Source organism: Lithobates pipiens, unplaced genomic scaffold (genome assembly GCF_037356315.1).
Source record: "Lithobates pipiens isolate NorthernLeopardFrog02 unplaced genomic scaffold, aLitPip1_a1.2 Scaffold_30, whole genome shotgun sequence".
NCBI lineage: Eukaryota > Metazoa > Chordata > Amphibia > Anura > Ranidae > Lithobates > Lithobates pipiens.
In genome coordinates, this window is record NW_027507791.1 from 175,585,260 (window position 1) to 175,599,174 (window position 13,915).

At 43.8% G+C, this 13,915-nt stretch overlaps 1 protein-coding gene across 7 annotated transcripts in view; it reads right to left on the reverse strand.

The window, feature by feature from the left end:
* LOC143943354 (NACHT, LRR and PYD domains-containing protein 3-like) overlaps positions 1-13,915 on the reverse strand; it is a 124,369-nt gene that overhangs the window by 29,080 nt on the left and 81,374 nt on the right. For all 7 annotated transcript variants that reach the window (XM_077465075.1, XM_077465078.1, XM_077465076.1 and 4 more), the window contains 2 exons: positions 11,309-11,473; positions 10,564-10,728 (listed from right to left, as the gene is read on the reverse strand). In XM_077465075.1, the coding sequence (XP_077321201.1) occupies positions 10,564-10,728; positions 11,309-11,473 (330 nt within the window). The remainder of the gene's footprint in view (positions 1-10,563; positions 10,729-11,308; positions 11,474-13,915) is intronic.

Below are 13,915 nucleotides of genomic sequence, written 5' to 3' on the forward strand. Positions count from 1 at the left end.
TTACATAGTCCAAACGGCATAACAAGATACTCGTAATGACCGAATCAAGTAGGGAAGGCCATCTTCCACTCGTCTCCTTTTCGGATGCGGATGAGATTGTACGCCCCACGAAGATCCAGCTTAGTAAAGATAGTAGCCGTTCCCAATCTCTGGAAAAGTTCTGGCACCAGTGGTAGCGGATATCTGTTCTTAATGGTTATTTTGTTTAATTCCTGGTAGTCGATGCAAGGACGTAGGGAGCGGTCTTTTTTTTGACGAAGAAGGTGCCGGGGAGGTGGAGGGGTGGATGAACCCCTTCTTCAGATTCTCGTCTACAGTATGTAGTCCTTCAGGGTACCCAACTCCTGCTCGGTTAATGGAAAGATCCTTCCAAAAGGAATTTTCGTTCCTGGTAAGAGTTCTATTGGGCAGTCATATGGTCTATGTGGAGGGAGAGTCTCTGCTCCTTTTTTGCTAAAGACGTCCAAGAAGTCGTGATAAGGTTTAGGAATAGAGTGGCATAGCTCAGTATCTGACTTCACACAGAGTAGCTGGGATGGCTTGCAAGATGTCCCACAAAGGCAATGCTGACGACAGTACTTGGAAGGAAACTGAACTTCACCCGTGGCCCAGTCGATGCTGGGATTGTGAGCTTGCAACCAGGGCATTCCCAGTATAATTGGGAAAAGGGGATAGGGAATGACATCCAGGCATAAAAGTTTTTTTTTTTTTTTTTATAATTTTTATTGTATTATTTGCGATACAATGCGTGTAACAAATTGAACAAAAGAACACTGAGATACAATCTGAAATACACAGTTCAATGGAGCGCCTCTAGTTTTACATTTAATCTCATGTCTCTGAGGCCGCGTACACACACGGGGGCTGTTCGCTCAACTTTGTCCGCTGAACAGTGTTTCGGCGGACAGTCCGCTCGTGTGTGGGCTTCAGCGGACAGTTTCAGCGGACAGTCTGACGAACAAAGTTTTTTGGAAATTCCGTAAAACTGTCCGCTGAAACTTAGTTTGAGCGGACAGTCCGCCCGTGTGTAGGCTTGTTCGTCAAACTAAGTTCCGCGCATGCTCAGAAAGGATTTACACGGCGAAGGTTGCATTGCAGTGTATAGGACGTCGTATTTCTAGTCCCGTCGTACGTGCCGTTCACGTCATCGCGCAAGTTTCAGCGGACTGTTCGTTCGTCGTGTGTGGCCAAGTCCGTCCATGCTAATTTTGAGCGGACTGTCCGCTCAAACTGTTTGACGAACAAAGTTGGGCGAACAGTGGCCGCGTGTGTACGCGGCCTAAGTTTCCTAAGGTACCTCATAACTCCAAGTCAGATCACACTTGCCTTGCCTCCGATACTACACTTTACACAATCTAACTCTGCAATGCAGTATAGTATACTCTGTCCAACACCTTCCACACCCCAACTGAGATCACGCTGTGTCAGAAGGGCCGCACAGAGTAACATTAACTTAAGACTTAAATCACCGTTATAGCTTCATCACGATATTGCCCGAACTTTGTTCTGAGGGAATTAATAACCTTCACTTTTTATACCAGTCTGTCCAACATTTCCATTGTACATCAAATTTTTGAAAAGAGGATCTCCTTGATGGCTAATAATCTCTCATACTGATAATTTAGATTTACCTGTACCAATACCTCTCAGGGGTTTGGGGATAGTGTACTTTTCCAATGTCTGGCTATTACTAATTTTGCGGTGATTAAGACATGGGTTACTACTATACAAAATTGTGTTGGATAGTCGTCAATTCCAAGGTGGCGTACCGCTAACGCTGGGTTCAGGGGATTTATCACTGCCGTGATTTCTGCTAGAATACTAAATAGCCTCCTCCAATAACTAGATAAATTCTTGCATTGCCAAAATATATGCAGTATAGTGCCTGTGTTGCCACAATCTCTCCAGCAAAGCGAGGAGTGGGAGGGGAATATTCTTGCTAACTGGTAGGGTGTCCTATACCATTTGTGAAGTATTTTCTGGGTGAGTTCCCAATGGTTAACACAGTGTGTGGCAGTATAGTTGTATTGTATCGACTTGATCCATTGATCTTCCTCGTAAGATTTATTTAGATCCTTTTCCCATGCCAGAACGGAAGGGGATTTAACAAATTTTTGTTTATGTTGGAGTGTGTTATATAGAACTAAAATGCCTTTACTTCTATTGTCAAGTATCGTATAATATTGCCAGATGGCCCTGTTTATCTCAATATTTGGCCGGGGTATTTAGATATGAAGGATATCACCTGATTGTACAAAAGTTTGTTGGTGTGTGGTTCTTAGAGTGTCGAACGATTTTAAGAGCCCCTGGTTATACAGTTCGTCTACCCATTCTATTCCATTTTCCCTCCGTTTAATGATAGGACTGTACGGGAGCATAATTTCTAAAGTTTGGATTGGGATCCTGATTTTGAAGTTGGAACTGTCCTGTGATGTTTGGTTCAATAAATGTGTTAGGACCTGGGCTTGAACCTGGGACCTCTGGTGTATCTGGCAGTGACTCTGCTTGCTGAGCCACCTGGAATGCTGGACAGCTCCTTGGACAATTCCTTGAATGATCTTGTCTTGAATCTTGTTTGTCTTGAACCTTGAACCCTTTGCTCCTCCCATGAACTTCCTGATTTAAGCCATGTCTCTGCACCTCCTGGTTGCCAGAATATTGTGCCTTCACCAGCCAATATCTTGCTCCTATCTCTCCTGGTGCCGACCGTATCCTCGCTACAATTTGTTACCGACATTTGGCTTGTTCCTGGACTACGCTTCTGCTGAATCCCAACCTGCAACTATTTGTTACCGACTTTTGGCTTGTTTCTCAACTACGCTTCTGCTTGATCCCTACCTGCTATATCTGCTACCAGACCCCCGGCTTGCTCACCTCCTGGTGGGGCTATCCCGAGGACCGCAACCTGGCACTAACACGCAGCCAAGCCCATCTGCACCTTTGGGAGCTCTGGTGAATACCGGTTAGTGCTTAGACCCCGCACCTCAGGTGAACCCGTGTCATCAGCCAGGGTGACCTGTGTGAATATCTGCTCTGCTGCTATAGCTACTGGCCTCTGAGCCTGACTCCAGATCATGACAAAATGTCTCCACGCTAGTATCGTCACTTTAATCGGTGGAGAAAGATGTGTCAAGTTGCTCAATTTCCAACAGTCTGCTATTAGAAGGAGACTCATGTGCTGAGTTTTGACCATAGATTTTTCAATGCTTACCCATGAGGGTTCAGGGTTATGTTGGAACCAGTGTTTCGTTTGTGCCAGTATAACTGCCCAATAGTAATCCTTGAGATCAGGTAGTCCCATTCCTCCCACTTTTCTGTGTAGTATAAGTCTATTGGTAGAGCATCTGGCTCTTTTACCCTGCCATATGTATTGTTTGAGTATTTTTGTCATTTTCTGGAAGTGGGGCGCTTTAAGCGGTATTGGGAGGGTTCTAAATATATATAGAATTTTTGGGAGGATCAACATCTTGAAAGATGCTATTTTTCTGGCCCAGGATAGGTCAGTGGATGAGATTTTGGAAAGTGTCTTTTTTATGTCTTGAAGGAGGTTTTCTATATTGATATCTACAATGTGGGACAATTTCTTTGTGAGGTATATGACCAGATATGGGATCTTTTCAGGGGCCCATACATATGGAAACGTTTGTTTGAGATATGAGCTCACATGTGGGTTTAGGCCTAAATCAAGTATTAGGGACTTACTGAAATTAACTTTGTAGTAAGAAAATTTCCAAATAATTCTAGTATTTCATATGTGAATGGTAAGGACACGACCGGGTTTGATAAAAAAAGGATAATATCATTGGCGAAGAGATAAACTATATGTTCCCTTCGCTGGACTTTGAGCCCTGAAATATGTGGGTGGGATCTAATGGCCTCGGCCAGGGGTTCTATCGTCAAGTTAAAAATTGGTGACAGCGGACACCCCTGGTGGGTACCATTAGATATATTGAAAGCCTTGGACAGCAGTCCCGAAGTGAATACTTGGGCAGAAGGATTTGAGTAAAGCACCAGAAGAGCTGATAAAGCTTCATAATGAAAGCCAAATTTTTGCAACACCGCCTTCATGTAGCCCCAGTGGACTCTATCGAACGCCTTCTCTGCATCTATTAAAAGAAGCAGAGAAGGCGTTCTCGATGTCTCGAATGAATTATGTTTAGTAGATGTCTCGTAGCATCTGATGCTTGACGCCCTTTCGTGAAACCTGTTTGATCTGATTTTACTAGCTCTGGCATAATGTAAAAAATTCTTCTCGCTACAATTTTGGCGTACAACTTGATATCGCCATTAAATAGGGATACAGGGCGAAAATTGGCCGGTTTGGGCAGAGTAATTACATACGCTTTAAGCATTTCTGCTGGAAAATTATCAGTCGTCCTAGCTTCATTAAACATGGGCAATAAATGGGGTATTAAAATGTCTCTGAAGTTTTTGTAATAACCGTTAGAGAGTCCATCTGGGCCTGGGGCCTTCCCCAAGGGTAGGAAATGAATAGCTTTTCCTAACTTGTCCGATGTAAAAGGGGCACTTAATTCTTGAAGCTGGGTGGGCGATAGTGAGGGCAAGTGTAACTTATCTAAAAAATTTCCTATAAGTTCCAATCGATGGTTTGGGTGTGTGTGGGTCATCGTTTAGGTTGTAGAGGGTCGAATAATAATCTGCGAATGTATCCACGATTATTTGTGGGTTTTCTATTTTGTCTGCCGTTGTTGGGTGGAGCAAATGGGGGATTACCGTCCTCAACCTTCTTTCCTTCAGTCGATTGGCCAGGAATTTACCTGTTCTATTATTGTTCCCATGGTAGTTAAGTCTAAGCCTTTTCATTGTTTGTTCGTATTGCATGCAATACATTTCCCTAAGTTTGCAGCGCAATTGAAATAATTGTGTTGCTAGGTCTGTAGATGGAGTAGATTGGTTGCGTTGTTCTAATATACGGAGCTCGTGTAAGAGGTCGTTTAGATTGGCTGAGCGGGCCTTTTGAATTTTGGAATTTAGTTTAATTAGAACACCCCTAACAAAGGCTTTATGGGCGTTCCAATTAATGTAAGGGCTTGTACTATCAGGGTCATTAAAACGAAAATATTCCTCAAGCTGTTGAGAAATTTCTTTTTGATATTTGGGGTCTTGTAAGATTGTATCATTACACCTCCAGATACGTGTCGTGGCATGTGCATTACCCCCTTCTATTTGGATCAGTACTGGAGCGTGGTCGGACCACGTGATATCTTGAATGGATGAATGTGTGATTCTCTTTCAATAATTTTTATTGAATTTCATTCTTTGGTAAATACATCATGTATAGACAGAAAATAGAAATAAAGCAAAAACATAACATAAAAAAAACCAGAGAATTCAAATAAAGCAGGATGCATCAATCAGAAAAAAAAGTCAAGATATACAAGGTATCTTATACAGATATAATTGGGGCTATTATATGTCAAGAAGGGCTTGGAGTGTAAAGATCCACTTCATTGAAAATTTGTAATAAAGATGTATATAAGAAAAAGGAACACCAAAATTAAAAAAAAAAAAAAAATATATACATATATATAAATATATATATATATATATATATATATATATATATATATATATATATATATATATATATATATATATATATAATATACATACAGAAACATAGATAAAAAAAAAAAAGGAAGGAATTTGATTAGATTTAAATGTGAGGTGTAGAAGAATTAAGATATAAACATATCGGCAACTTCTAAGGAGACCCCCAAGGTCACCACTCCACCCCAATGGGCTCACACTGTGGAGTGGTATAGCTCGGGGGACTCCCGCCGAAGAACTCCCCATCTACGTCCCTCTAAACCCCCGGACAGCACCCAGAAATTGTGCTCCCCGGAGGGAAGTGAACAGCTGGACTTCAAAATTCCCAATTAAATTCCAAATGAACTCTTTAGAACTAGTAAACTCCAGTCCGAACCACAAAGGTTAACTAAGGAAAAATGTAGTAGAATAAGGTAACATCTGATCAATTACTAAATATGAGAAATCCTGCTTAAAGAAAAACTGAATGTGTGATTCTATGAAGCATGTCTTTATCTGTCAGGAACAAATCTATTCTGGAGTAGGAATTGAATCTGGGAGAATAATATGTATAAGATTTGTCGTTGGCATTTAGGCATCGCCAAATATCATACATTCCTTCTTTGTGCAACAATTCCCTAAATTTAGGAAAATGATTCCTGACTCCAGAAGAGGTATCTAACTCCTTGTCTAATATCATATTGAAGTCACCACAAACTAATATGCTCCCCACTCGCATCCCCTCTATTTTTTTCATGACTCTTTTCAGAAATCTAAGTTGGTATGAGTTGGGAGCATAAATACGTGCAAAAGTAGTAGGGATCTTATTTAAATTACAGACCAGTACGATAAACCTCCCTTCTGGGTCCACAAATGAGTGCTTAAGTTCAAAGTTCACAGAGTCTCTTACAGCCACCATTATTCCTCTTTTCTTTGCCGTAATGGAGGAATGAATCATAAACGGGAAGTTCTTATGCGAGCATGCCGGCATAGCTAATTTATGGAAGTGGGTCTCCTGAATCGTCAGTATGTCTGCTTTATGTTTCACTGCCTCTTGCCATAAGGATCGCCTCTTGGCCGGGTGGTTTATTCCTCTTGCGTTAAGTGAAAGAATTCTAATACTCATTGGGAAATTTACTTGGGAGGATAAAAGTTGTCATGCCGAAGTTTCTTTAGTTTTAGTCCACTGGAGTGTTGTATCAGGTAAGTAAAGTTCTCAGTTGTCTGTCGAACGTATAGAGCTAACGTAGCTAGGCATTGTCCACCTATTCCGTCTTTCAGCATGAATCCATAGCTTGATGTTATACTGCACAGATTAGTGTTGGTAACATAAGTGCACGATCGTTGTACGTTCTGAGTGGCAGGTAGTGAAGTCCTGCATAAGATACCTTCTATATGTGTATTGTGTGCGGTAATTGGAAAACTTACCGCTTCCTCTCGCCAGAGACCAATGGAAAATATGCGCCAGAGAATAAGCTTAAAAACACAAAAGCAAAAAAAAACAAAAAAAAAAAAACTGCAGAACCATAGTAAGAAACAAAACCCAATAGGGTCAGGCAGCTAGAGTGCCCGATTGAGGGGGTCTTCGGTACTTTGACTTGTACCTTCGACACTCAGGAAATCCTATTGAAGTGTGTAGATGGGGTTGAGGTGATTAAGATTCAAGTATAGTTCATCTTTGATCTTCTTTATTGTTTAATTTGCCAGTCGGAGTGTAGTTAATTGAGCGGTGGTCCAGGTTGCTGATGTGGATCCAAAGCTGAGTTAGGCGGTATGATTTGCCAGGATCTCAAAAGGTGCAATCCTTCCAAGGATTTGATGAGGTGAGTGGATTCTTTATGTGTCACTTGTAAATTCGCCGGGTATTTCCATTTGTACAAGATTTTATGATTCCTCATGGCTTTGATGATGGTCGCCATGTTGCGGCAAAGCTGTAGAGTATGTTGCGACAAGTCCGGTAGAATCTGTAACTGAGAAACTTGCTCTGGAAGATTGTCACCTTTGCGTAATGCCTCCAGGATTTTTTCCTTAGTGTGGAAAAAGTGCATTCTGAGCAGGACATCCCTAGGCACCTCTTGGCGGAGGAATGATGGTTTTGGGACCCTGTGAATGCGGTTAATTATGAGGTCCAGCGATGACAAGGACTGGACCATTGCCGGAAAGAGGTCTCGCGTGTAGATAGGGAGTTGTTGTGCTGTAACCACCTCTGGTATCCCCCTTATCGTTAAGTTGTTCCTACGGGAACAATCTTCGAGGTCCGCCATTTTTAATTGCATTTTATGAATGACCTCCTGGTGTGATACATGAGAGTCCACTAACGCATTAAAGGAAGATGTGACATCACACATTCTCGATTCCACCTGGTGCACACGCTCACCTAAATCACTAATTTCCGCTCTACATTGTTGAAGACATGTCAGCATATCAGTTTGTAATGATGTTCTCAGTGACATCAACATCTCTTTAAGGGTAACATCTGAAATTGGCTGACCTGTAGTTGGGAGCATTGATATTGGATCCACTTGTTGTTGGGATACCAGTTTGCTATTGTGCGATCCACTCACCTCCATACCCAGCTCTGTTGTTATGTTTGGTAGAGAAGAGTCAGAATCCAACCTGGGATTTGATTTCACAGGGCTCCTTGTCGATGGAGAGTTGCAGGGAGTACAGAGTCTGACGAACGCTCCCCTGTTCCAGCGTCCATTCCCGCTGTGCACGAGTCCTCCTCTCTGCTTACTAATACGGCTGACGCAGCGGGTGCATGAGGCCGGGAGCACCGCCCTCCACTGTGTCCTCCCCCACTATCTTTCTGAGGCCCACGGTTTATTGCCGGATAAAAATCCGGTAATTTCAGTGCATTCGGCTGGTTTGAAGTTCTTCTCCGTATGGCGGTCTGGTTGCCGGGTGTTTCCCACATCACTTGCGCTTGCACTGATGGCGATAGCTATCTTCCGACGGGCTGGGTAATGATAATTCCCTGAGTGTGGAGCGGAGCTCTCCTAATGTGCGGCCATCACGTTACGCGGTCGCCACACCCCCCCCCCCCCCCAGGCATAAAAGTTCTTAATGTTGAGAACCAATAGTGACCAACAGAGGAATGGTTTCCTGGATGACTGGACCAGAGTTGAGAGCAGAGCCATCCGCCAGATTTACTGCAAGGCCCCGGGCCTTAGGTCGAAGGGGAATGCCATGGTTGGTAGCGAAGGCCAGGTCTATGAAGCAGCTACACACCCCGGAGTCAACGATGACTGACACTGGGATAGTCCTTATGGAAAGCTGTAAGACAATGGCAAGAGCCAGGTGAGAACCAGTCTTTGACAAGGCAGGTGCATTCAAGGAAGAGAGAGGTAGGAACTTGCGTGTCTTGTTGGGACAAGATCTTGTGTAGTGTCCAGGTTCTCCGCAGTACAGGCACAGGTTGTGGGCCCGTCTGCACATCTTTTCCTCCGGGGTAAGAGACGGGTGGAGCAGGCCAAGTTGCATGGACTCTGGAGCCTCAGCAGTTACGTTAGGAAACACAGGAGGCACAGGACTGGGTGGACTGGGCACCCTTGGCAGCATCCAGATGGGGCGAGGGTGACCGGAAGATCTTTCAAAACGTCTCTCTCTCAAGCGACGATCAATCTGAATTGACAGATTAATAAGTTCATCCAGGGTCTGAGGCACACCGACATGTGCTAGCTCATCCTTCAGGGGGTCAGACAGGCCCATGCGGAATTGACGCAGGGCCACGCCATTCCACTCTGTGTAAGAGCTCCAGCGTCTGAATTCCACTGCATAATCCTCGGCTGCTCTGCGACCCTGCTGCAAGGAATGCCCAGGTTTGAGGCTCGCCGGACAGGAGAGATGATGAGTCCCACTTTTGTAGCCTCCAGGGAAAAGGTACGGGGTTGAAGAGTGAAATAGAGCTCATAGACGTTGCGGAAAGCACGGTATTTGCTTTGTTCACCAGAAAACCTTTCGGGCGTGGGTACCCTGGGTTCAGGAGGGAGCATCACTACTGAGGGTGCTTGTGTGAGACTGGCAGAAGCTACTCCTTGGGGGGAAGGAGATGAAGACATAGCCTGGACTTGTTCTTCCAATGTCGAGTAGCCTTCCTGTAGGCTCTTGACCGCTTGGGTGAGGCCCGCTAAGTGCCTACAAAGTTCATCCATAGGGGAGGCCCCCTGCCCGGACTCAGTCATGGCTGCCTGATACTATCAGAGCCTACGTACCTGACCGGTGAGTCCACTTGGGCAGAGGGTGGTTTCCCTTTACGCGTCTGACTCATGGCCCCTGGTAGAGAAGACAGGTGGCTCAGAAGTGTGGAGGAGTATGAGAGCCTGGTAGGTGAGTCCGAATGCAGGAAGAGAAGGGTCTTCAGACAGCTAGGTGGAGAGCAGGAATGCAGGCAGCGGATACTGAGCAGGAGCCGGTAAGGTAAGTCCAGGTACAGGCCGGGTTCAGCAACGTACAGGCAGCGAGGTACAAAGGAGCAGACAGGAGCAAGGTCAAAAACGAGCATGCACGTGCCCCAGCACCCCCAGAAGCACACGAGTCGATGCCCACAGGAACGCGCAAGCCAACGCGCACCCGCGTGCACTTTCGCGCACCAACATGCGCACCAGGGTCAACCAGCACACACGCACGAGTGCCCACAGGAGCGCGCACAGGAACACAAGCGCCAACGCACGCTGCTGCACACCGGCGCGAGCCAGGGTTGCCAGCCATCCGTCCAGTCAGGTAACCCCTCTGACAATTGGTCTGTCTGCCTGCCTATCAATCTGTCTGTCTATGTACCGATCTGCCTGATTATCGATCTGTCTTTCTGTCTGTCTGTGTATCTATTGATCTGTCTGTGTAAATATCTGCCTGTCTATCGATTTGTCTGTTTGTAGGCCCATTCAAGGGCAAGTGAAGGGGGGTGTTGTTGGTTGGGGCTCTGTTTGTGCCCCCCCCAAAACCAGCAACCACTGGTTTACATATAAATTTGTCCCAAAATATTATTGTCTCATTCAGTCCTGTTATACTCACTATAATTCCTCTATCCGGCTTGTTGTCAGAGTTTCCATCAGATCCCTGAAATGAGGACCCTCCAGATTGTTATATGACAAGTTCAGTGTCCTCAGTGTCTGGTTATTTCTTATTCCAGATGCCAGGTGTAGGCAGGAACTGTTTTTCAGGTGATTGTCAGACAAACTGTAGAAGAAAAAGGAATGTTATCAGAAGAAAATGTATTTCTCTGGATGTTTTTATCTGAAATTGTATTTATCTCTGCTGAGCTCTGTGTTCTTAGGATGTTCCAGGAAGATCCCAATGCTGAATAGTGAATGTGTAGCAATGGGGAGATCTACCAACACTGCATAGCAGAAGTGCAGTAATGAAGAGATCTGTAACACTTAATAGTGGTGGGCATGTTAAATGTCATAATTTTTATTAGTTATTCGTCTAAATGGAAAAATCCAATTTTACAAGGTTATAAAAAAAAAAACATTTGCATGGCTAATGTGATATGATCCAAGAATTAGACAACAGTCTGGGATTAGTGATAGGGAGATCAAAATATATATATTTTGATATTATTTGATTTAGGTAAAGAGAAAGTTTTGCTCCCTCTCTCCTAACCACTCTATCTCCCTCTATTATGTTATGGATTTACTGGTACCACATCCTTTTTTTTTTTTTTTTTTTTTTTATTAATATAGGTATTTGATTTAGGTAGTTTGGATATAAAGTTGTCTCAGAATATTATTGTCACAGTCAGTCCTGTTATACTCACAGTAATTTCTCTATCTGGCTTGTTGCCAGCGCCACCATCAGATCAAAGAAATAAGGACCCTCCAGTTTGTTCCCAGACAGATCCAGTGTCCTCAGTGTTCGGTTATTACTTATTCCAGAAGCCAGGTGGGGGCAGGAACTGTTTGTCAGGTGATTATTATCCAAACTGTAGAAGAAGAAGAGAAGAATGTTACCAGAAGAGTATGAAGCTCCTACCCAGGGGATGTAACTATTCCTTGCATGAATTGAGGTCATTTCTCTTTATTGTAATAAATTATGTGAGTTCACTTTATAAAACTCCTGTAAATATAATTTTATACGAAATGCTATAATGCTGTAGTCACATGCCCGTATTACCTTCCTTGTGTAGAGATGGTTGTAGTCCTCTTGTCCTAAACAGGGGCTACCTTACCCATTTCGTTTTTGTTTGAGATATAGTTAGTTCAGACTGATTGTATATTCCCCAAGCTTAAGTTGGCCTGTGATTTCTCACTGGTATCATGTCATAGTTTGAGATTTCAAATACAAAACTAATTTTTTAATTTTTATATTTTCTAAAGCTAACCTAGTAAGTGGTTTAGGTCACTGGTGCATGCTGAGGGAGGATATAAATGTTTGAGACAGGCAATGTGCTCTCTTTTTTCCTGGGTTGAGGCCTATGGAAGTGCTTCTGGACAGAGCTCTGCTGTGAGGCCTAATAGCTTGGTTTGGGGCCTAACGTCGACATTCATCTGCAGAGTCTGTAAGTCATCTGCTACAGTATCTGGGGCCCCCAACACTCACCTCCTTAACTATTCTACAATACAACTTTTAAAAGTTTTATTCTGTATTGAACTGTATTGTAATTGTACTGCTCCCACCTCTACATTGTAAAGCACTGTGTAAACTGTTTGTGCTATATAGATCCTGTATAATAATAATAATATTAATAAAAAAGAAAAAGTGACTGGTGCTTAATATACTTTGTTGGTCCCCCCATTTTAGTCATGGACTCAGTCTGGGGGGGGGGGGGGAAATGGTAGCCTGGTGCCTCTGGAGGTGCTATTCTGCTGTTGGGGTGTCAGAGGGATGCTACATAGTGATGTTTCCATAAACAGTATTATAACAGAATATCACTGACATGACTCATCGTATTGTGTTATAATCTTCTTGTGTAAAAGAATCGTATTGGCAGATAATGTGAGATCAGAATCAGTTTGTTATTAATAGGGGTAGTGATGGACGAACGTTTCGCCCGGCGGTCGTTTCGCGGCGAATTTCCGACATTCGCGGTCCGCACGTTCGAACGCCTTTTTCCGTCGTTCGCCGCGGCGGACTTACGTGTTTAATGTATACAAGAACTTTAACCTTTGGTGACACGTTTATCATGTGATACAGGACAGCCAATTGAGACATGACAGCACATGGACACTTGGACATTCCCCCTAACCTATAAATACACCCGATCCGGTGGCCATTTTACATTCTTTCTTCTGTTACGATAGGGACAGGTTCCTGTGTGGAGTAGGGAGAGATAAACCACTAGCTATTTGGTACACAAAAGTTCTTTTCAGGACTGGTATAGGTGTTAGGTGTTGATAGGTTTGCTGTGCTGCTGATTCTTGCAGCAGCCTGAGTGTCTTTTGTTAGTTTAGAGAAAGGGAAAGGACGGTGTATGCTACAGGGACAGCCAGATTAGTCTTTCATCATCATCATCATCATCATCATCATTAGCTGTTACTATCAAGGTCCACAAAAGAGCTGTTCCAGTAACCACTAATCGTTCTCTTTTTTTGCCAATTTGTATAGGGACAGGAAGGAAGCAGTGTTGTCAGGCAGTGAGGGTAATTTTAAAGACTTGCTGTTATTATTAGTTCCACAAAGGTTCTTTTCAGGACTGGTATCAGTGGTACAGTAATAGGCTTGTACATGTATAATATTCTTTCTTCCAAATATAGAAAGGATATTATACTTGACTGCTGCCCTTCTGCTGCAGTCTGCTAAACATTCACAACTCACTTGTTCCACAAAAGTTCTTATAAGGACTGGTAACTTGGTATAGGGTGCTACGGTACATAGGCTTGAGTGCGGTACAGTCTGCTGTTCTGTAAGGACCGCTATCGGTCCACAATAGATAGGGTTGACGTGCACCACTGCTGACCGCTCACCTATACTGCAGCAGTCCTTCAGCGGTATAGGGACTGACGTACAGTCTGCTAATCACTAACACACAACCTGCTTGTTCCACAAAAGTTCTTATAAGGACTGGTAACTTGGTATAGGGTGCTACGGTACATAGGCTTGAGTGCGGTACAGTCTGCTGTTCTGTAAGGACCGCTATCGGTCCACAATAGATAGGGTTGACGTGCACCACTGCTGACCGCTGCCCTATACTGCAGCAGTCCTTCAGCGGTATAGGGACTGACGTACAGTCTGCTAAACACTAATACACAACCTGCTTGGTCCACAAAAGTTCTTATAAGGACTGGTAACTTGGTATAGGGTGCTACGGTACATAGGCTTGAGTGCGGTACAGTCTGCTGTTCTGTAAGGACCGCTATCGGTCCACAATAGATAGGGTTGACGTGCACCACTGCTGACCGCTGCCCTATACTGCAGCAGTCCTTCA